The sequence below is a fragment of the Cynocephalus volans genome, chromosome 16 (genome assembly GCF_027409185.1).
Source record: "Cynocephalus volans isolate mCynVol1 chromosome 16, mCynVol1.pri, whole genome shotgun sequence".
Taxonomy (NCBI): Eukaryota; Metazoa; Chordata; class Mammalia; order Dermoptera; family Cynocephalidae; genus Cynocephalus; species Cynocephalus volans.
The window spans coordinates 1,875,691-1,899,244 of NC_084475.1; the positions used below are offsets into that span (position 1 = coordinate 1,875,691).

Here is a 23,554-nt window from a genome sequence, read left to right on the forward strand (position 1 = left end):
GTATAAAGAAAAGGGGTTTAAAACAGCTGTAACGTTAACCTTAATTTTTTTTTTTAAAGATGACCAGTAAGGGGATTTCAACCCTTGGCTTGGTGTTGTCACCACCACACTCAGCCATTGAGCCAACCGGCCATCTGTATATAGGATCCAAACCTGTGGCCTTGGTGTTATCTGCACCGCACTCTCCCAAGTGAGCCACGGACCAGCCCTTAACCTTAAGTTTGAGAAGACTAAATATAGGAAAACTTTTGAAACTTCATGTACTTATCTGGGAAAGCCACTGTGAGAATTACAGTTTCTCTGTTTACTCCTTTCCCCTAATCGTTTCCCATGATTGAATATTTAATTAATCCATCGTCATTGAGACAAGAGATTTCAAACCATGCTGTAGGTGACGTCGGTGAAAATGGTGGAGTAAGGACATCGGAAACTTCATCCCTCCATAAAGGCAGAAACAACAAAAAATGGTATAAATGGTCAGAATCAACTTTTTCAGAACTCTGGAAATTTAACCAAGGCTTGTAGCAGCCAAGAAGCATATAAATATTCCAGAAAAATAGCTGAATTTTTGTAACAACAGTGAGATTTGAATCATTTTAACTTGCCCTAGACCATCCCTCACTATCCAGATCAGTGGTAACCTGAAAATTGCCCATATCCCTACTGCCAGAGGGAACAGATTGGAGCTGGTGCTCCTTCAAAATCTCATTCCCGTTAAATTGTCATTATCTGACCTGTCTGGGGGTTCCCTAGACGGTCTCACTTGAAAAGTTTGCTTATTCAATCTGACTGAGAGCTACCCAGTGCTAAATGTTTCTCACCAGAGGATGTTTTTAGAAAACAATTACAGGCAATTGTTCTAAAATGACAGCTACATGAGGCAATGAATAATGAAAAATGGCCTAATTGAAAGCTTAATAGGAAAAGCTGAGGAATAAGATGTCCTTAGGGACTTTGAAATACTCCAACATGTCCTTGGGAAACTGGAACATCATGAGATATATTCTTGGAATGTGGAAGTCCATACATGTGTAGGGCTGTGAGCATTGTCAGAAAAGACCTGAGAAGGCCCTAAACTCTCAACCTTGGCTGATCTTGAGGTTCTGCACAGCAGGAAGTGAGAGTTAAGGCAGAGCTGTAAACTGCTGGCTGAGTGCTGAAGGCATGCCCTACTATGCACACATAGCCCCTTGGCAAAAACTCAGAGACTTATTGGTTCTAGGCATTTAATGAAACCTCTGTTCAATCATTAGCTGACCACTGAGATAACCAAGTAAAGACTTCAGTGGCCACACAAGACAAAGAACACAGACTTTACAAAATTAGTTCAGAAAAGTCACTAAATAAACAGCAACTACTAAAACAAGCAGCAATAATAACACCAAACCCTGGGGGTGGGGATCTGATTTCCAGAATTGCTACATTATATTATTTAAAATATCCAGTTTTCAACAAAAATTCATGAGAAATGCAAGGAAGCAAAGTATGGCCCACACACAGGGGGAAAAAAAGCAATCAGTAGAAACTGTTTCTTTGGAAGCCCGGGTGTTAGACTTACTAGATGAAGATTTAATTCAGCTATTTAAAATATGTTCAAGAGATAAAGAAAATCATTTAGTTGTATAGACTAAATCACTAAAGGGAAGTGTGAGGACAATGTCTCATTATAGAACAACAATCGATAGATAGAAATTATAAAAAGGATAAAAATAGAAATTCTGGGGTTGGAAAGTATTGCAACTGAGATGAAAAATTTACTAGAGAGTCCAATAGCAGATATGAGCAGGAAGAAAAAAGAATCAGGAACTTGAAAGTCAATGGAGATTATTGAGTCTGAGAAAAAAGAAAGAAAGAAGAATAAAAAATGAATGGAGTCTCAGAGACCCATTTGTGAGACACCATCAAGTTTACTAACATACACATCATGGGAGTCTCAGAAGGAGAAGGGAGAGACAAAGGAGCAGAAAGAATATTTGAAGAAAAAATGACCCAAACTTCCCAAACCTGATGGAAAACATTAATTTACACATTCAAGAAGCTGAAGGAACTCCAAGTAGGGTAAACTCAAAGAGATCCACACCTAGATACATCATAATCAAACTGTCAGAAGCCGAAGACAGACCATATTGAAAGTAGCAAAAGAAAAGCAACTTATCACACACAAGGAATCCTCAGTAAGATTAATAGCTGATTTCTCATCAGCAACAAAGGAGGCTAGAAGGCAGTGAGATGGCATATTCGAAGTGCTGAAAGAAAAAAAAACTGTCAACCAAGAATTCTATTATTTGGCAAAACTATGCTATATACACAAAACTAAGAGCTTGTAGTTTCTAGAAGACATTCCCTGTAAGAAATGCTAAAAGGGGTCCTTCAGACTGAACTGAAGGACAGAAGGTTGTAACTTGAATCCACATGAAGAAATAAAAAGCACCTAACTATGTAGGTAAGTATAAAAGACAGTATAATGTATTTTTTAACATCTTTTATCTCCTATCTGATTTAAAAGATCAATTGCATAAAGCAATAATTATAAATCTATGTTGATGGACACAAAATGTATAAAGATGTAATGTGGGACAATAACAGTAGAAAGGAGATGGTGAGAGTAGAGCTATAGAGGAGCAAATTTTATGTCTATTATTAAAACTTAGTTAGTAATAATATGAATTAGAATTACAGTAAGATGTAAACGGTAGTGCCCAGGACAACTGCTAAGAAAATAACTCAAATATATATAGCAAAAGATATAAGGCAATTGAAATGGTACATTTGAAATATCTACCTAACACAAAAGAAGGCAGTAATGGAGGTAGTGAGAAATGAAAAAAGACATAAGACAGTGAAAGCAAATAGCAAAGTAGCAGATATAAATTCTACTTTATCACTAACTACATTAAATTAAATAGATTAAACTCTCCAACTAAAAGGCAGGTGACAGAATGTATTTTAAAAACATGATCCAACTACACACTGTCTATAAGAACTTCACTTTAGATTCAAAGACACAAATAAGTTTAAAGTAAAAGAGAAATGGAAAAAGATATATGATGCAAACAGTAACCAAAAGAGAGCTGGGATGGCTACAGGAATAACAGACAAGATAGGCTTAACACAAAAATTGTCACTAGAGACAAAGATGGACATTTGTAATGATAAAAGGCTCAATCCATTAAGAAGATAAAACAATTATAAATATATTTGCATCTAACAACAGAGCCCCAAAATACATGAAACAAAAACTGACATAATTGGAGAAATAGACAATTCAACAATAGTAGCTGGCGACTGGAATATTCCACTTTCAATAATGGATAGAACAACTAGACAGAAGATCAGCAAAAAAATAGATGAGTTGAACAACTATAAACCAATCAGACCTAACATATCTACAGAACACTTCCCAAAAAATGCAACAAAAAATAAGTAAAAGACATGTTCTTCTCATGAGCGCACATAGAACATTCTCCAGGAGAGACCATATGTTAGATCCTAAGACAAGTCTCAATAAATTGAAAATGACTCAAATCATACAAAGTATGTTTTCCAACCACAGTGGAAATTAGAAAACACTAACAGAAATAAATTTGGGAAATTCACAAATACATGGAAATTAAACACAGTCCTAAATAATCAATGGTTCAAAGAAAAAAATCACAAGGGAAATTAGAAAATACTTTGAAATGAATAAAAATGAAGGTGCGTAATGGAGAAAAGATCACTGGTTGCCAGTGTTTGAGGGTAGGAGGATGGGACGGATAAATAGGTGGAGCATAGAGGATTTTTTGGGCAGCAAAACTATTCTGTATGACTGCAATCATGAATACATGACATCATGCATTTGGCAAAATCCAAAGAACTGTACAACACAAACCTAATGTAAAATGAAGTAAATAATAATATATCAATATTGGTTCATAATTGGAACAAATGGGGGCCAGCCCGTGGCTCACTTGGGCGGGTGTGGTGCTGATAACACCAAGGCCATGGGTTCAGGTTCCTATATAGGGATGGCTGGCTTGCTCACTTTGGAGAGTGTGGTGCTGACAACACCAAGTCAAGGGTTAAGATCCCCTTACCGGTCATCTTTAAAAATAATAATAATAATAATAATTGTAACAAATGTGCCACACTAATATAACATATCAATAGTCGGAAAAACTGTATGTGTGTGTAGAGAGGGTATGGGAACTTTCTTTAAAAAAAAAAATCAACCATGGGCCGGCCCGTGGCTCACTCAGGAGAGTGTAGTACTGGTAACACCAAGGCCATGGGTTCGGATCCCATATAGGGATGGCCAGTTTGCTCACTTGGGAGAGCATGGTGCTGACAACACTAAGTCAAGAGTTAAGATCCCCTTACCAGTCATCTTTAAAAAAAAAATAGACCAACCAACCAACCAAACAAATAAATAAATACATAACATACCAACACTTCCAGGATGCACGTAGATCGGTGCTCAGAGATACATTTATAGATATAAAAGCAAATATTAAAAAATCTCAAGTCAGTAACCTAAACGTACACCTGAAGAAACTAGGGGAAAAACATCAAACTCCACCCAAAAGAAGAAGGAAGAAAATAATAAACATTAGAGCATAAATAAATGAAATACAGAACAGAAAATATAGCAAATCAACATAACTAAAAGCTGGTTCTTTGAAAAGATCAACAAAACCGACAGACCTTTAGCTAGACTGATCAAGAAAAGAGAGAAGACTCAAATTGTTAAAATAAAAAATGAAAGAGGGCACACTACTACCAACCTTACAGACATAACAGGATTATAACGGAAAGTTATGAACAACTGCATGCCAGTAAATTAGATAATCTGGATGAAACGGACACATTCCTAGAAAGAAACAAGCTACTGAAACTAAACTTAGAAGAAACAGAACATCTAAAATAGACCTATATCAAGTAAAGAGATTTAGTGGTCCAAAAACTTCTCACAAAGAAAAGCTCAGGACCAGACAGCTTCATTGCTGAATCTACCAAATGTTTAAAGAATTAACATCAAACCTTCATGAAGTCTTCTATAATACAGAAAAGGAGAGAACATTTCCTAAGGCTGGATTACTGTGATACTAAAATCAAAGACATCACAAGAAAAGAAATTTACAGATCAATGTCTCTTATGAATATAAATGCAAAAATCCTCAGCAAATACTTGCAAACCAAATTCAACAGAGTATATCAAAGGACTATACACCATGACCAAGTGGGATTTATCCCAGGAATTCGAGGTTAATTCAACATATAAGAATCAATCGATATAATACTGCATATGAATAGAATAAAAGAAAAAAACACATGATGATTACAATAGATACAGGAAAAGCATTTAAAAAATTGGAACACCTTTGCATTATGAAAACGTCAAGCAGGAATAGAAGGGAACATCCTCAACCTAACTGAGCTTCACAAACCTCTATGAAAAATCCATGGCTAACATTTAATAGTTTAAAAGTGAGAGTTTTCCTCCTAAGATTAAGAACAAGGCAAGAATGTCCATTCTTACCACTTCTACTCAACATCATATTGAAGGTCTAGCCAGGGCAATTTGGCAAACAAAACAAAAAAGCATCCATATTGGAAAGTAGTAAAAAGAAGTAAAACTATCTTTATTTGCAGATGACATGCTATTACATGTAAAAACTATAAAGAATCCATAGACAGAAAAAAGCTATTAGCTCTAATAAATGAGTTCAGCAAAGTTGCACGACACAAGATCAATATGCAAAAATTAGCTTTACTTCTACACACTAGCAACGAATACTCTGAAAATGACATGAAGAAAGCAATTCCATGTATAATAGCATTGAAAAGAATAAAACACTTAGGAATAAATTTAACCAAAGAGGTGTGATACTTGTACACTGAAAACTACAAAGATAGTTGAAAGAAATTAAAGAAGATCTAAATAAACAGAAAGACATTCTGTGTTCATGGATCAGAAGACTATACTGTTAAGATGGCATAATTTTACAAATTGATCTATGGTTTCAGCATAATTCCTATCAAAATTCCAGGTGGCTTCTTACCAGAAATTGATAAACTAGTTCTAAAATTCATGGGGCTATTGAAGGGACCCAGAACAGCCAAAACAATCTTGAAAAAGAACAAAGTGGGAGGACTTAAACTTCCCAACTTCAACACCCCATTTAAGTTGACAGCATCGGGCTGAGCCCGTGGCGCACTCGGTAGCGTGCTGCGCTCGCAGCGCGGCGACGCTCCTGCCGCGGGTTCGGATCCTATATAAGAATGACCGGTGCACACCCTGGCTGAGCGCCGGTCACGAAAAAAAAAATAAAAAAAAAATAAATCGACAGCATCACCGTGTGGTACTAGAATAAGGACAGACACATAAATCAGTGGAATAAAGTTCACAGTCCAGAAATAAACCACCACATTTGTGGTCAATTGATTTTTAACAAGGATGCCAACACAATATGGTGCTGTAACATCTGGACATCCAAATGGAAAATAATAAAGTTGGACCCTGTAAGGAAAGTAGAAAAGTTTAGTCAGGATCTCTCGCCTTGCTTCTGTTACAAATGGGCAAGATTCAGCATATTCACTAGAAACAAGTTATAAAAGTAGTGTAACTGCACATGTGTGCCCATTTACTGATTGAGCATGATTGTTGTAATTATGTAATTCTTGGCTTGTGGCTGCTGTTGTGTACTAAGAGTATAAAGGTACCTGCTCTGAACTGCTGGATGGCATGGCATGGAATGAACTGCAGAGCATGGAGGGTCAGTGGAGTAGAGCTTGAGCTCATATCTAGGTTAAAGCATGTCTGCGAAGCTCATATCTGAAGAATAAAGTATGTCTACCTTGCATAAAGCTGCCAGGGTCTTCTTTCAACTACCTGACTTATGGCCAGCACAGGAAGGGGCAGAAGGATCTGAGATTCCTTCTTGACAGACCCTTAAACCTCACACCTTATATGAAAAGTAATGCAAAATGTATTAAAGACCTAATTTTTCTTTTCTTTTTTTTTTGTGACCAGTAAGGGGATTGTAACCCTTGGCTTGGTGTTGCCCGCACTGCGCTCAGCCAGTGAGCGCACCGGCCATCCCTATGTAGGATCCGAACCCACAGCGGCTGCACTCCCAGCGCTGCACTCTCCTGAGTGAGCCACGGGGTCGGCCCTTAAAGACCTCAATTTAAGAGATAAAACTGTAAAACTCGTAAGAAAAAATATAGGAATAAATACTCGTGACCTTGGATTAGGCAACAGTTTATTAGATATGACACCAAAAGTACGAACAAACCAAAGGAAAAATAGACAAATGTCATTAAAATGACAAACTTTTGTGCTTCAAAAGACACTGTCAAGAAAGGGAATAAACAACTCACAGAATGGGAAAAATATTTGCAAATAATATATCTGATAAAGTTCTAGTACCCAGAATATCTGGAATATATAAAGAACTCTTACAAGTCAATAAAAAGACAGCTCAATTTAAAAAGGGGGACAGGGTTTGAATACTCATTTCTTCAAAGAAGATATACAAATGACCAATATGCACCTGAAAAGATGCTGCATGTCTTAAGTCATTAGGGAAATGCAAATGAAAACCATCATGAGACACTACTACTTTACACTCACTAGGATGGCTGTAATAGAAAAGGCAGAGAATAACAAGTGTTGACAAAAACATGGAGACATTAGAGCTCTCATACAGTGCAGGTGGGAAGGTCAAATGGTGCAGCCACTGTGGAAAAGTTTGTCATTTCCTCAGAAAAGTTAACTTTGTGCCAGTCAACCACAAAAAAAAAAAAAAAAAAAAAAGCTAAATATAAGTCACCATATGACCCAGCAATTCTACCAGGTATGCACCCAAGAATTAAAAATATATGGAATGTTTTTTTAATTCCATAGAAAAACTTGTACATGAAGGTCATAGAAGCATTATTTATAATAGTCAGAAAGTAGAAACAATCCGAATGTCCAATAAGCGAATGCACGAACTGATATGTTATATCCATATAATGGAATATTATTCAACCTTAGAAAGGAATGAAATACTGATACCTGCTACAACACAGATGAACCTTAAAAACAACATGCTATGTGAGAAGAGCCAGACCCAAACAGCCACATGCCGTATGTTTTGTTTATATGAAATGTCCAGAATAGGCCAATCTACAGGGACAGAAAGTAGATTTGTAGTTGCCTGGGTGAGAGAAATGGGAAGCGATGGCTTTTTCTTTTCAGGGTTCTGAAAATGTTCTGGAATTAAATAATGGTGATTGTTGTACAACCTTGTGAATGCACTGAATTGTACACTTTATAGTGTTGCATTTTATGGTATGTGGATATCTCAATTTAAAAAAGAACCATGTTGTAATACATAAAGCACCAGGTGCCAGGAGAACATATATGTTGGTAGATGGAAAAAAGAGAAGTAAAGATTCAGACTCTTCCTTCACCAAGGCCAAAATGAGTCAGTGGTAAGGCTGGGAGCCATGCAGCTGGTCCCTTGTGACCTCCCCTATTCTTCCATTTCTAGTATATTCTTCCTTTTTTTTTTTTTAGTACCATTAACTTGACTCAAAACACTAGTTAATATTCAATAAGATAATGTTACAAAGAGAAAGATTGTGTCATGTGACTGGTTAAGGATGGTTCCTCCAACTAGGGCTTTAAGGGTTCTCTGCTTTTTTCCTTTTTGGGGTGGAGGGGGACATTAACACCTGTAAGTCACTGGTGAGCTCTGTGCAAGTGCATCTCCTCCTGCCCGCTTTCCCCAGCCATTAAAAATGACTGTAAAGCAATATGTAGAAAAAACAATTTAACCAAGTTTGTTATCCTTCCTCCGAAATTATCTCAGTTCTCCAACCCTTCACTCTGTCTTAGCTCATTCATGGCCTTGCATCTATCAGCTCAGTGTTTCCTCTTAAGTCAGCAATAGGGTCCTTGCATTTGTCCCTAGTGAAATCAACATACGGGGCCTGTCTGTATTATCCTATTTCTTCCTCCTGTTTTAGAGCATGCTTTTCTTCACCGAGGTTGTGCCTAGGCAGTGGAGAGAATGAGTATGAAGTGACTCAAAAGCTGAAATCTGGGGACTCTACAACAACTCTTTTTCTGTGAATCAGATGATATGAGCGTTTTAGATTCAGAGGGCACTGTAGTAGAGATTATTTCCATTGCTGGTTCAATTCTTGCATTTTATAGATAAACTAAGGTCCACTGACACCTAGTCCATGGCCTTAGTCACACCTTTATGGGAGTGAAATGTGACAAACTTTTTGTTAGCCTCAAAGACTATCTCAGACTCAAAGTTTAAGAGGAAAACTCAAATATTTTTGCATAAGCCTTTTGCTGTAGAACAATGGAACAAGATTCTTAAAATAAGGGGACATTTCTAAACCTGTTGGGTTTTTTCTCTCCAAATTCTTCTATACGGGTCCAGTCAGACGGGCTACATTTCCTTTCTAGTAACTGAGGAGGCAGAGAACAATCGAGGACTGATGCATGTCATCACTATCCTGAATGTACTGAAATCCTAACAGCTTTAGCAGAAAAACTGTCCAAAGCAGGCAGTGAAAATAAATTTAAAACAGGACAAACTCCAAAACTATCTGTGCTAGAATCTCAAGGCAGGCAGGGAAAACTGGTTGCTTGGAGGAAGGCAGTCGAAGAAATAAGCAGTGATATTCTGATAAGTGTGAAGTCCGTGGGGATGGAGTAACCCCTCTCCTTTGTTCATCGACACACACCCATGAGCCATGAGAACGTGACTGCCCACAGGAAGCTCCTCAACACAAGACCTCTGACTGCGTCACATAAACCCTTTCTCAGGGGCAAAGTCTAAAGGATCTGAAATGGTGAGCCTGTATTTTAATCAAAGTTCTCACAATAGCCTTGACACAGACTCCCTGACAGTGAGGAAGAAAGGACGAATAACCTCGCAGAAGCCTCCCTGGCAGTGAGGAACATGGAAGCAGCCAGGGCCCTGGATCAGGCAGACCTGGGTTTGAATCTTGGCTCTGTCACTTTCTGGGTAAGTGACTTAGTATCATTTACCTCACAGGGCAGTTTGAGGATTAAACGGAAGAACATGTGTAAAGCACCTAGCATGGGACTGGGCACAGGGCAGGTGCTCAGCAGTAATGATGTCATATCTGTACTTGCCAGTAAGCAGAAACCCTGGGGATATCCAGAGGTGGCCTGGCCAGGAGCTCCAGAAGTGGGGAATTCTCAGTGGAAAAGGAGTTCTCTGCTCTAAAGGTCCTATTGAAGTCAGAAGCCACCTTCAAGATAAAATGCATAAAAAGCTAAATTGTCATCATTCAGCTCCTATTACAAGGGAACAAAGAGCTTCGTGACTTGTAAGTGGTTCTGTCACTTCTTAATGGTGTGAACCTAGGGCAAGTTATCCAACATTTCTGAGTCTTAACTTCCTCATCTTCAAAATGAGGATAATAATGTCTACATCACAAGAGCTGCTGGAAAAATGAAAATAAGATACAGGAGAGAACATGTACCGAGCATTTACCACGTGCCAAACGCTATTCTAAGAACTGACTTGCATGTTCTCTCACTTGCATAAGTACTAATATAGTGCCTGGGACATAATAAGCACCTCATAAATGTAGGTATTAAAGAAATGTTACAGGGCAGAGGAAGAATTACTAAGCTTCCAAGAGAAGAAAAGATACCTTGTTATACAGGTGGGAAGAATAACATGCAGTGGGAGAAAAAATGTAAAATAGTTACTGGGTGTGATGATCTCAAAACTTTTGAACCATCACAAATTAAGCAGCCACCCTAAATTACTCCAAAGGACAGGCCCACATTGTTATCTTCATTTTAATGTTTATGCCTCTCTGAATCTGAGAAGAAGCTGCCAGGATTCCAGTACATACCAAAAGGTGATGAGCACACCCTGAAGTGTGCAAACTTCTGTGTGTCTGCAACTATCTAAAGGAAACCAATGCTAGCGGACTGGGGGTGGGGGATGGCGTAAGAAGCAATAGAGTGTCTCTGTGACCACAGCTCAATTTGCTTTCGTAGTGGGGCCATATCTATCTCATTGATATTCTCAGTAGTGGGATAATAATTCAATGGGGGTATCGTTTGGATTTTCATTTTTATGAACTTTTGTAATTCAGGGAAAAACAATTGTTTCCACTTGTAAACATCCCAGAACTGTGTCGTATCAGCCATAAAATTACTGGCATCCTCCCTTGGCAAGCTGCCTTTGGAAAGAGATGCTTATATCTAATTATGGCAAGCGTTTCCTCAAGGAAATTAGCTTTGTCTATTAGAAAGACTTGACCCAAAACAAAGGAGCCCAGCCCTCAATGTATACTTGGTGTATTGTGACCTTGTGCCAATCTTTGAAAGTAACAGTGAATCAGTTTGAGGGGTACAGCTCTATTCAGATAACATGATATGAGTATTAGTTTCCAACATGAGGTTGCTCTTACTTTTTCATCACCATGAAGCAAATGCCTGTTTCTGCTATTTAAGATGAAAATAGAAACTCAAGATAAACAAGTTGGTGCCTCCACTGTTATAAGTCCTTCCTAACCCACCACACATTCCCATGTTGTCATCTCCCTATCTTGTTACCCTGCGGCACAGATCCTGGCATGGCCCTCATATGTTTTCCCACCAATATCCATCTTCCTCCTTCCAGTGTGAAAGTCTCTTGTGGATAAAGTCCCTGTCCTATTCCAATTTGAACCCCCTGCACTTAGAACAGTACCTAGCACACAGTGGGCATGGCAACCAGTGAATGTTTTTGAATTAATTCATTAAGCTTTATTATTTGTGATTTTTTCCCTCGTATTGCCTACATAACCAACATGAAACTTGGATTCTTATGAGGGACTTTCAGTGATATAAAATGCTTAGTAAAGGTGGTTTAAGACATTTGTCTTGACGCTACCAAAACCTCTTGGTGGAGGGACCCGAGCCACCTCTCTGATGCACAGGGGAAAGCAAAGCAGATGCTCAGTGTTCTTTCCCCAAGTCAGACATCAGCAAATTGATGAGGGGACAGAAGAGGCCACCACAGATGGGCACGTGCAGGAACTGGTCATCCAGCTGCAGACACATCCTGAACCCTCCCTCTAACCCAGGATGAACTGTGTAAAACTGGGTTTCTGAACCACAAGACAGGTGGACTGTCCTTTCCAAAGTCAGGTTTAGAGGAGAACCTTCAACTGGCCAGTTAGCTCAGTTGTTTAGAGTGCGGTGTTGATAACACCAAGGTCAAGGGTTCAGATCCCCATACAAACCATCAAAAAAAAAAAAAGTAAATCCTCACCTTGAGTCAAAAATCCCCTGCAGGCCATTGAACATGCCCACTAGGATTGGCCTGTGTCGCAGAGCAAACACAGACATCTTGCCCTGAAAGGGAGTAAATCCTTCAACACTTTTTGTTACAGGGCAGTCCAGAAAGAAGTATATGAAACTTGGCTAGATCAATGTCTTTTCTTTACAGATAGTTTTCACACAGTAGCTTAACATAAACACCATCTTTTCCCACACCTCAAAGCTTTGCATTGCACACAGATAATTCATAACTTCAGAGGTACATAATTTTGAAAACTAATGTTCTGGGTGATTGGGGAGAGGAGTACTCCAGGAGAGGTTTCCTGGAATTCTTTCTACTTCACGATTTATAAGAAACTGGTACTGAGAAAGCATCTGCACACCTTTTGCTCCCTGGAGGATTTTGTGTTAAGCTTTGTTCTCCGCAGCTACATGTTAAACATGCTTAAGCAGTGTAGTGGATTGAATTATGTTCCCCCAAAACTCACTGAAGCTTGAATTGTGTCCCCCAAGTTTGATGTATTAGAAACTTAGCCCCACTGTGACTGTTAACAGTGTGGGAAATCTTATTATGGTAATTGAAAGGTGGAGCCTTGAAGAGGTGATTGGATTGTAGGACCATGCAGTAGTGGATGGATTACACATGGTGGTCAGGGGGGTGTTCTGAGGGCTTTAAAAGAAGAGAGTCTAGCTTTCTCTTGCTCTCTTTGCTCTCGGCTTTCACCATCTTGCAATGTGAGATCCCTGAATCACTGTCACCATCGCCAGAAGGACTTTGGGCTTCCCAGCCTCAGAAACTGTAAGCAATAAATTTCATTTTCTTTATAAATTACCCAGTTCCAAGTATTTTGTTGTAAGCAACAAAAATGGACTAGTACAAGCAGTTAGGAACTCTGTTCATGAGCAGAAATCTAAGTTAAATTCAGCGTAGTTTCAAAAACCATTCATTTATCAGGGCAGCATCATATGGCCTCCTATAACTATACTAAGTTCTTTCTTTCTTTCTTTCTTTCTTTTTTTTTTTTTGGCAGCTGGCCCCTACTGGGATTCAAACCCATGACCTTGGTGTTATTAGTGCTATGCTCTCTCAAGTAAGCTAACTGGCCCACATACTTGCTTGGTGCCTTTTATTGCCCATGTCAAAGATCAGTACGAAGGAAGGCAGAGCATGTCATATATGTTACACAAGCTTCTTGGCCTCTTTGTACCTTAGTTTCCCTATTGGAATAAAATGAATGGATCTTAAGACATACTTTTCAGCGTTCATAGTGGCTTATACCCAGCTAACAGAGAACTGTATGGTGTTTTTATACATAAGTAGTTTTTTACATTTGTATCTTCTGTTTCACTTACAACTCATTTAAAAACTGAAAGCCGTGCCATGCCTGAAATGTTCCGAAGCTCACTTCGCTGACTAAGTTGCAACGAAGATTTCTACAAAAAAAAAAAGAGAGAGAGAGAGAGAAGCCAAATGACAAGAAGAAAAAAGATGTTCGAAAAGTAATTCTAAATTTATACACAATGAAACATAATTTCAATACTTTCTCCATACACCAAAGAAATACCACTGTGGAAGCTACTGGCTTATGATTTATACTCTCATATTTACACGTGTGGTGTATTAGATACAAAACAGTGCAATTCTCAGTAGATACTTGTGTTAAGTGATCTTCATTTCTCTAGAACAGGGTTTCACAACTTCAGTGCTATTTGACATTTTGACATTTTGAGCTGGATAGTTCTTTGTTGTGGGGGTTTGTCCTGTACATTGTAGGTTGTTCAGCAGCATTCCTGGTCTCTGCCCACTATATGCAAGCAGCACACCCACAGCTGTGACAACCCAAAATGTCTCCAGACATTGCCAAATGTCACCTGGGTGCAAAATCACACTGGCTGACAGCCATTGCTCTATCACAATTCACTCTGATCATGTAATAATGTTCACACTAATCCTTGCTAGAGATGAAAAGGGTTTGTTGTATAATGTTAGTAACTTACTACTAGTAAAATTTTAATCATATTTCAAAATGAACAGCAAAGAGGTTTACAATTTTTATAAAAATTCCAAATTTAATAAAGTTGTATCTGTAACTTACAGAGACTTCAAAAAAGGCAGCGCTTCAAATGTGCGTCTTTCAATGGCCTGTATTTTATTACAGGATAGATCTCTAGAAAAAGGAAAAGGAAAATATTGCCTTGATCGGCTATGAGGTACATAATTAGTAGGAAAAAATAGTAGAGTTTAGAGTGATAATATTGAATATGGAATTTTTGTCTAGACTTTAAACCTTTGGACTTGTAGTTGAACTTTCAAGAGCCCCTCACCTTGCCTGTACCTCTCCCAATAGTCTCACCATCATGATCCTCATAAATAGAATATGCAATTATAGATTTTGACAGATTTTGGAGATAATCTTTCCTGAGCCCAGGAGAATTGACTAGATGACCTTTTATAGTGTCATCAAATTCTAGATTATCAGCTCAAAGTTTTTATCTGTATGAATATATAATTTCTAATATTAAAAGGAATATTCTCACATTCACATGCCTTCCTGTTTTAGTTCTGTTTTTCTAAGCCAGTTCAATAGCTAGAAGAAATAAAAGATGTCTACTGGCCAGCCACAGAAAAAGAAGAAGAAACAAAATGTCACTTGAAAGGAAGTTAATCCTCTATTCAGAATTCCACTTTCCATCATATTAGTAGAAATTTATTTTTGGTTTTATATTGCCTTAATATTAAATGAAAGGAGTTTTAAAAATTAAATGGTGAGACAACAAAAATCAACATGGAACTTGGTTTTTATTTGAAAACACCCATTCTTGACCACGATGAGTCTCTTACTTCTGTTGATTCCAGCTTGTCCCTCACTTTTCACCTGGATGGGTATAACTGTTGTCTGACTTGTATCTCTGGCTGTAGTCTCTCCCTTTCTAATCCATCCTGCACAGTCACCAGATGAACTGTCCAGAACTGGTTCTCAAACACCAGCATCACCTGGGAACTTACTGAAGATGCAAATTCTAGGCCCTCCTCTAGACCAACAGACTCAGCAACTGTGGGGGTGGAATCCAGAACCTGTTCTAACCAGGCCAAGTGATTCTGATGCATGCTCAAGTTTGTCTCAGAGCATGGCTGTGACAACAGGGGCCCCCGGGGTGGCTCCCTTGCCTACCGTTCAAAGCCCTAGAAGATCTGGCTTCAATCTTCTATTCTCCCTCCTTGTACCCTACAGGTACTCATGGCATTCCTCAAATACTTTCCTGTGTTTTCCCTTTCTGCCACTTTCCCTTTGCAAGCATAGAATATTCTCTCCAAGATGTTTGTCTGATGATACCCAAATAAATAGCTGGGGAATGAGTAGAGGAAGGACAATGACTATTTTAAAAAGAAATGTAGTTGTGCTGCTTCACGGCCTCTTCTGCTGCTCTGCAGCACTGTCACCCACTTAGTGCTTGTTGTATTGTGGTTTGAGCTTATGCGTTTCTTTACCCTGACAGGTCATGATTTTCTAGAAGGTAGTGACCCTGTCTTTCTCATCTTTGTGTCTCCAATAGTGGGCACAGTGATTGGCATATTATTCTTTTTGAGCTTTTATTTATTGACTGGCATATTTTCTAATGAATGAGAATACACATGCCAACATGGGATTACGAGCTTAACAAAGTATGTCGTAGTAGAAGTAATGAAGGGCCTACTCCACTGAGTAGTTTTCTCATTTGTTTTTCTCCAGAATGTGTGTGTGCGGTTTGGGAGGCCAGATGGCAGAGGTGCCCAAGAAGACCAATATGAAAGTGGTCATCCTCGTAAGGCATAGAAGGTTTGATAGTTCAAAGGACTATTTTTAATGTCACATGAGGCTCTTTATACCCACCTTCCCTTAAGCCTTCTACATTTGAATGAAGAATCTATCTGCTAAACAGCATCATTAATTAGCTTAGTAAGTATTAATGACATACACACCTCTGGATCCATGGAGAAAAGATAAAATTCAAGCTTTCACAGCAAACAACATGGTATCTCAAAACAGACAGAAATACTATACAAACATTTCTAGCTGTACCATTTAATCATCATTTTGAAACATCTATTTTTAATATGAGTATAACAATTCCTGCATTGAAATTGTTAATACCAGTCGTTCTCTTGGTTCCTTAACCATTCTAAATATTACTTGCATAATTCATCTGTTTAATTAATATTTAAATGTTAATATAGATTAAATTATCATAAAATTCTGGGTTAATGGCATTCAAATTAACATAGGTGGTCTATATTTTCTTCTCCTTTAGGCAACAATCTGTGGTTAACTTTAATTCCTCTCATTCTACTAAACCACCTATTTTGGACCTTTTTAAAAGGGAAGATTGTAAATATTTTAGGCTTTGCGGGCCACATACAGTGTCTGTTACATATACTTCTATGTTTCTTTTCTTTTTCTATTACCTATTACAGTCTGTTGAAAATGTAACAACCATTCTCAATTTATGGGCTGTACAAGAACAGACTGTGGATCAAATTTGATCCTTGGACCACAGACTATACAAGCAGATGGCATATGAACACTTATAAAACAACGTTCCCACGCATGTCAATAATTGCTCAGATCTTATTACCACTTTTGTTCTTTAAGTGAAGTTTTTTCTATCTATATCCCATCTATATAACTTAACAAATTGAAAATACACAGGAGATAGTTAATGCTAGAGATGGGCTCAGACCCTACACAGACTTACAGAATTGCAGAATTTTATGGCTGAAAGAAATTTCAGAGATTATCTAATTTGAACCTCTCATTCATTTATAGATTACATAACTAAAAACTCATAAATAAATATGATTAATTAACTTACAAATGCTGGAGGGAGAGCAGGCCTTCAAATGAATCCTTATGTAATTCAGTCAAATGATTTTCACTGAGAATTCTGGAAAATGAAAAAGTTATTTCTGAGTCAAAATGCAAACTAACCACAACTATTTGCTACAGAGGACTAACTCCTGTATGTGGAGGAAACTAGGGCAATGGTTCCAACTAAATACCCCAATTCTTACTTAATTTCAAGATGTTGATGTCTGTTCTGTTTTTATTCAAACCTTTTTTCCTTCTCCTTTTTGAGTCCATCTGTCTCCACCCTCCCACCCCGACACCTACCTACACTTCCCACCAAATTGTGTATTTAATGCCTGCCCTCTAGATCACTAGGCCTTGTTAGAACCCAACTCTGGGTGGTACCAAGCTTGGCAGAACTGCCGTTTTCTCCTCTCTTTTCCCAAACCTTATTATGGAACCTCCACATGGAACTATGTCGGGGCTGCAAGTGATGCCATTTGACTCCCTGCCTCCCCATTATTATTTTTTGAGAGCTATAAAATGCATATAACTGTTCGGTTTAATAATGATAAAGAAAATAGTCATGTTAACACCATCCTGTCAAGAAAAAACACTGCTAGTGCCCATGAAGCCTCCAGAATGCTCCTTTCCAATCACAACCCTCTCTCTGACCTGTAAAGGTAACCACTATCCTGACTTTTAGAATAATTTCCTTGCTTTTCAAATGTAGTTCTACCTATTATATATCAGCCATAGACAGCACAATTTAGTTTTGCCTCTCCTTGAACTGTATATAAATGGAATAATATTATGTGTGTTATATTCTATCTTGCTTCTTTCACTCAACATTCTGTTTGTAAATTCAAGATGCTGCATGTAGCTGAGACTGGCTCATTTCAGTGCCTGTGCTGCATGTCCAATAAGGTAGCCACTAGCTATGTGTGCTTTGTACTTGAGAGTGGCTGGTGTGACTGAGGAACTGAACCTTTAGTTTCATTAATTTTAATTATTTTTAAATTTAAAAACTGATACCTGATGCAGGTATTAGAAAATGTTTAATACATTTGCAACAACTTGGCTATATGATGCTACTTTTTCAACTGCAAATTTTATGAAATCTCAACACAGACTAAGTATTTCTAATGAAAATTTAGCAACCGAATTGAGATTCCAAAGAGTTAGTATGGAAAAAGAGTGCAAACTCCCTAATTAATAATTTTATACTAATTACAAGTAGAAATAATAATTTGTTGTATGTTTTGAAGACAGTATAAAAATAGAATATCTCAGTAGGAGAGTATGTAGTGATTACACATTGAAATAATATTTTGATTGTATGGGTTTAAAAAGCATAGTAACATTTATTTCACCTGTTTCTTTTTACTTTTATTTTTTAAATGGCTACCTGAAAAGTTAAGGTTATGTATGTCTTGCATTGTGTTACTAATGACTGATGCTGCTTTACAGTATTCCATTGTGTGATTATACCACAATTTATTTATTCATTCTACTGTTGATGGATACTGAGATTTTTCTCTTTTTTAGTTATTGCAAACAATGCTGTTTGAACATTCTTGTACATGTATCCTGCTAACACATGTACCTGAGCTTCTCTAGGCTGTAAGGGTACAAAATTATTTTCCTAAGGCATTGTGCTATTTTGAGTTGGCAGATGGAGAACATGTCAAGTCTCTACCTTTCCAACCTCTACCAAATCCCTAAAAATGACAGAACAGATATAATTGAAAAACCCACAAGCTTAGCTCAAACATGGAAGCAGCTCTACAAATGCTCCCCTACCAGAGAAGCCTTGGAACTATCTACAGAGTTACTGGTTGGGGCACTGCACTAGGAGCAGCCTGAGGCACATCAGCCCATATCCTTCCTCCTCAGACAAGGCAGCAAAGGGTGTCTTTCTCCAGGCAGGAGCAACTGGTGTTAGAAAAGCACAGGGTCCCGGACCCTGGAAGAGGTGCACTCCCTTACGAGCCACATCCCACCCCTCCCCTTCCTTATTCTCAGGAGACTCCATCTGGAACACAAGCCCCAGCATCTCATTTCACCTCTCCCCGAGAGCTGTAAGCAGCAGAATTCCAACTACAAAGATGAGTGGTACTCAGGAATGACCAAACAATGTGAGAAAGCTAACTCTATTAAGGACAGAAAACAAACCCAAACCAACTTAAGAGCTTAAAGCCAATGAATCAGAGTTAACAGAGAAAGCACAGAGGACTTTAGAAGAGCAGAATTAATATCCTCAGACAGCTGTAAGCTGATAGTGCATCCATGAAAAAGAATCAACTAAAGATTATACAAATGAAAAAAATTCATCATTAATAAAAAACTCAGTATATGAATAGCAGAAAGAACAATTGAGGAATAAATGAGAAAACAGAGAGATACAGCCAATGATTTCTCCAAAATGCAGAATGGAGAGGATAGGAATGATCCTCAGACGAGCCTGACACCTGGGCCTACCCAACAACTGTTACGGCTTTTGCTTCCCTTAGTCTTGCAGTCAAGACTGGGAACGTGCTGGGAGAGAGGGTGTTGCACTCTTGGGGCCCTGAGAATACATCAAAGACCCCGACCTCAATTTGAAATTCACCACTTTAGAAGGAACAGCAGTGATGGTCAGAATGTGTGATGGGGACACCAGGTGATGTTGGGATTGATTTGTCTTCTCACCTCGGTTAGCTAATGGTTTCTTATTTTAATGGAAATGATCCAAAAAGAAAAAATGAATCAACATACCTGACAATGTTTATAGTAACCCTCTTCATAACTATAAAAAGTTGGACAAAACCCTATCTTCCTATATGACTTAACAAAAACCGTATGGATATGCCATGAATGTTGTACAAAAAAGACATAGGAAATGATGATTAATAAAAGTCAAGACAAAAGTGAAACTTGTATATACATTTTATAACTTTAAAAAATATAAACAGTGACAAGGATTCAGTAAGGACAGAGAAAGATGGGGGTGACCCGCAGCTGTTTATGGTCCATGTCTTTTGTGACTGGCTTGTGCCCATGTCAGACTGTTTGGTTGAAGAGTTGAATATCATGCTAGGACTAAGAGTGACTAAAAAGTATTTTAAATTTGTGGGTCTTCTCTCTGTTTGGATCCAAAGTTGTTTGGATGACAGGATAGTAAAAATCTTAAATAATAATAGTAATAAATTCAACCGAGAAGAAAAATTTAGACTGAGAAATGAGTCAGTCACCAAAAAATTACTCCAAAAAAGCAACATCAAATAAGCAACTAGAATGAAATACATTAATCTGCTGAATGCCAAATATTCATTTTGATTGAAGCAAAAAAATTAATACTATAGGGAATCAGTTAAACCCAAATCTAAAATTTTCCCAAACCACGGAAATATCAAAACAAGGCCACCTTAACTAAAATTTAAGAAACATCCATGTTTAAATTCTCACCAAGGCAATCTTGTAAACTTCATAATATTCATTCTTGGTTTTATATAATGACAATTATTCTTCCTTCTGCTTCTGTAACTTCTAGGACATTGAGAGGGCTCAGGGGGCTTTTCTGGCCTTAGTTATACATACAATGCAAGCAGCAGGCCGTCCTGAAATTGACTTACTCTCCTTCCCCTGCTTCCTCTCTCTCAAAATCACTTACCAGGACTTGAGATTGTAACTACTATATTTATAAGTTATTTGCATATTACATATTTATAGCCCTTTGAGAGCTGGACGTTTGGTCTGTTTGTTCCTTCCTGGGCCTGTATGCCTGGCACCTAGAACAGTTTCTGGCACATCAATTCTCAGATATGCTACTTTTATTTAAAACAAAGCATCCATGTATTATCACTCATGAGGCTAAGTACAGCTTTGCAGGAAAAGAAATTTCTTTCTTCTCCCCTACATTTTTTGGCTCTTAGTGTTTTATGAGACAAAATCATTGGAGAATCTCCCCCTCAAAAAACTGTACATTCTTGAATACATGCAAAGAAGTTTAGGCAATTTCCATTTGTGTATCATCCCTTTAGGGCAGAGGTCTGTGAGAGGAATGAGTTGAATTCAGGAGGCCAAACTTGGATGAGAAATAAAATTACATCTCTCTTTTCACAAACCTCTACTGAAATGAACATTTTCTTCCATCATGAATGTATGCAACAAACCACAGGAGATCAGCATTACACTTAATTTGTTCCCCGATAGAAATGACAGATATTTTCATGTCACACATTGGTTGACATATCACAAAATATCATTAACTCTCATCAGTACCTTGAAAATATAATAGTTATTAGTCATACCACTATGTCTTGTTATTTAATGCATTGAGACATTATTCTGTCATTAATCTTTTTTTTAAATATTTTGAAAACTGTATTTCAATATCAGCTTCTTTGTTTCCCTAGATGTTTTATCTTATGCATTTAAAAACATTATCCCAAGAATACAGGCTTCTGCAAATCACCAAAGAGATACATGCCAACAAAAAATAGTTTTCAGAAACTCTGCCTTAGGAATCCATAGATCACAAGCTAAGAACCTTTGTCTCACAAGGCAAAAAATCTCAAACTGACTTATAAGGTACAAACTTCGAAATTCATGTTTTAATAATTAATTTTTAAATTTAATATTTTTTAAAAGTATGTAATATATATTTACATGGCTCAAAATTCAAAAGGTATATAGGAAATAATCAAAGGTTTTTCTCCCACCCCTATACCTCAGCCTTCCTCTTTCTACAGCCCCCACAAGAAATTAGTGTTATTTATTTCTTGTGCCAGGGAACTTTCATTTTTCTTACAAGTTTGGGAAATAAAATCTACAAATCAGATACTATCGTGGTAAAGATAAACTATATATAGTAGTTAAGAAATTCATAAATTAAAAGAATACAACTGCCTGGTTCTCGCATTTCTCAGACTATAGGAGGAGTCTATTTTAAGGTGGCCTTAATCCCCCTTTTCTTAAATAACTATAACTGTTATGCGTTTTATTTTTAATTCAGAAATCATTTATGACTTTTCTACACAAGGCGAACTAATGTTATGACACACAAACTTGTGAAAAATGCCAATTTACTTTGAATGTATCTGTTCCAAAATCATTTGTGTCCTAACCGATTCCTTCTACAAATCAATAAGAAAATGATAAAACAATTCAACAGAAATATGAACAAAGGACAGAAAACTCAAGAGAAGAAACACATTCAAATGCTCAATAAACATTTAGAAATTTAAATTTATGAGTAATCAAAAAATTCAAATTCAGATGTGACCCCTTTTTATTCACCAATCGTATCAGCAAAAGATGGAGAATACCCAGCAGTGAAAGGGGTGGGGGTGAGTGCCGTCATATTCTGTTGACCGGAGTGTAAGTCGGCAAATCTCCTGTGAGGGCAACTAAGATTTCATATCTGCATAGCCATCACCCCGACAATTCCATTCCAGGTATCTACTCTACGGAAATACTTGCCGATGTCCGCAAAGAAGCACGGACAAGGACGTTCAGTGCAGCAATGCGTGTAACAAGAAAACTGACCGTAATCTACGCGTCTATCAATAAGGGAATCACTAAACTGTGATACATCCACACTATGGAACATATGTACATATATGTACGGTTTTTTTCTAGTTCATGCAAGCTTTTAAATGTCTTTTGGCAGCTCTCGGTGTCACAGCACAAAGGGAGAGTTGGCACTTAGCAGCACACTTTGACATAACTGTAGGCAGGTCCCAGCTGATACCTTCAGTAATGTGGATGGTTTGCTCTTCAGGAGCGTTTCAGCGGATCAGAGGGGTGTCCCCTCCTCTTCCTCCTCTCCTGCCACCGCCCCCCTGCTGCCCCTCCCACGTGCAGCGCATGCAAACACCCCTAAATCACACATTACTGACCGCATCAGATTAATAGGAGGATTCTGCGGGTGCAACATACGCTTAGCCCCATAACATCCAAAGGAGCAGAGAAAAGCGATGCACAGAAGACAGGGAGCAAAGAAGAAGCGGAAGGAAGGGAATCAAAGCAGTGCGCTCCAGAGCCGTTCCCAAGCTTCGCCAGGAGGCTGTGCCCTGCTTTGCCACCGCTGCACTCAGAATTTTAAATAAAGCAGATACCACCATCTTGCTTCCTGTTCTCCACCCTTTAAACTTATTCATTGCTTGGCCACACACCCCCTCCCTGGTGGCACAGGAACCCAGCTTGCTCCACTTATCTCGGTGCCCTGTCGCGACGCTTCTGAGGGCCAATAGCTAAGAAAGGAGTTTGCAAGGGCCAGCCCGAGGCTCACTCGGGTGAGTGCAGTGCTGATAAAACCAAGGCCATGGTTCCGACCCTATCTAGGGATGGCCGGTTCACTCACTGGCTGAGCGTGGTGCTGATAACACCAAGCTAAGGGTTAAGATCCCCTTACCAGTCATCTTTAAAAAAAAAAGAAAGAAAAGAA

The 23,554-nt window shown here is 38.2% G+C and overlaps 1 protein-coding gene across 1 annotated transcript in view; it reads right to left on the reverse strand.

Moving 5' to 3' along the window:
• LOC134365074 (leucine-rich repeat-containing protein 37A3-like) overlaps positions 1-23,554 on the reverse strand; it is a 43,380-nt gene that overhangs the window by 11,104 nt on the left and 8,722 nt on the right. The window contains exons 4-6 of the mRNA XM_063081265.1: positions 17,150-17,221; positions 14,395-14,466; positions 13,652-13,732 (exon numbers count right to left, since the gene is read on the reverse strand). Coding sequence (XP_062937335.1) covers positions 13,652-13,732; positions 14,395-14,466; positions 17,150-17,221 — 225 coding nt within the window. The remainder of the gene's footprint in view (positions 1-13,651; positions 13,733-14,394; positions 14,467-17,149; positions 17,222-23,554) is intronic.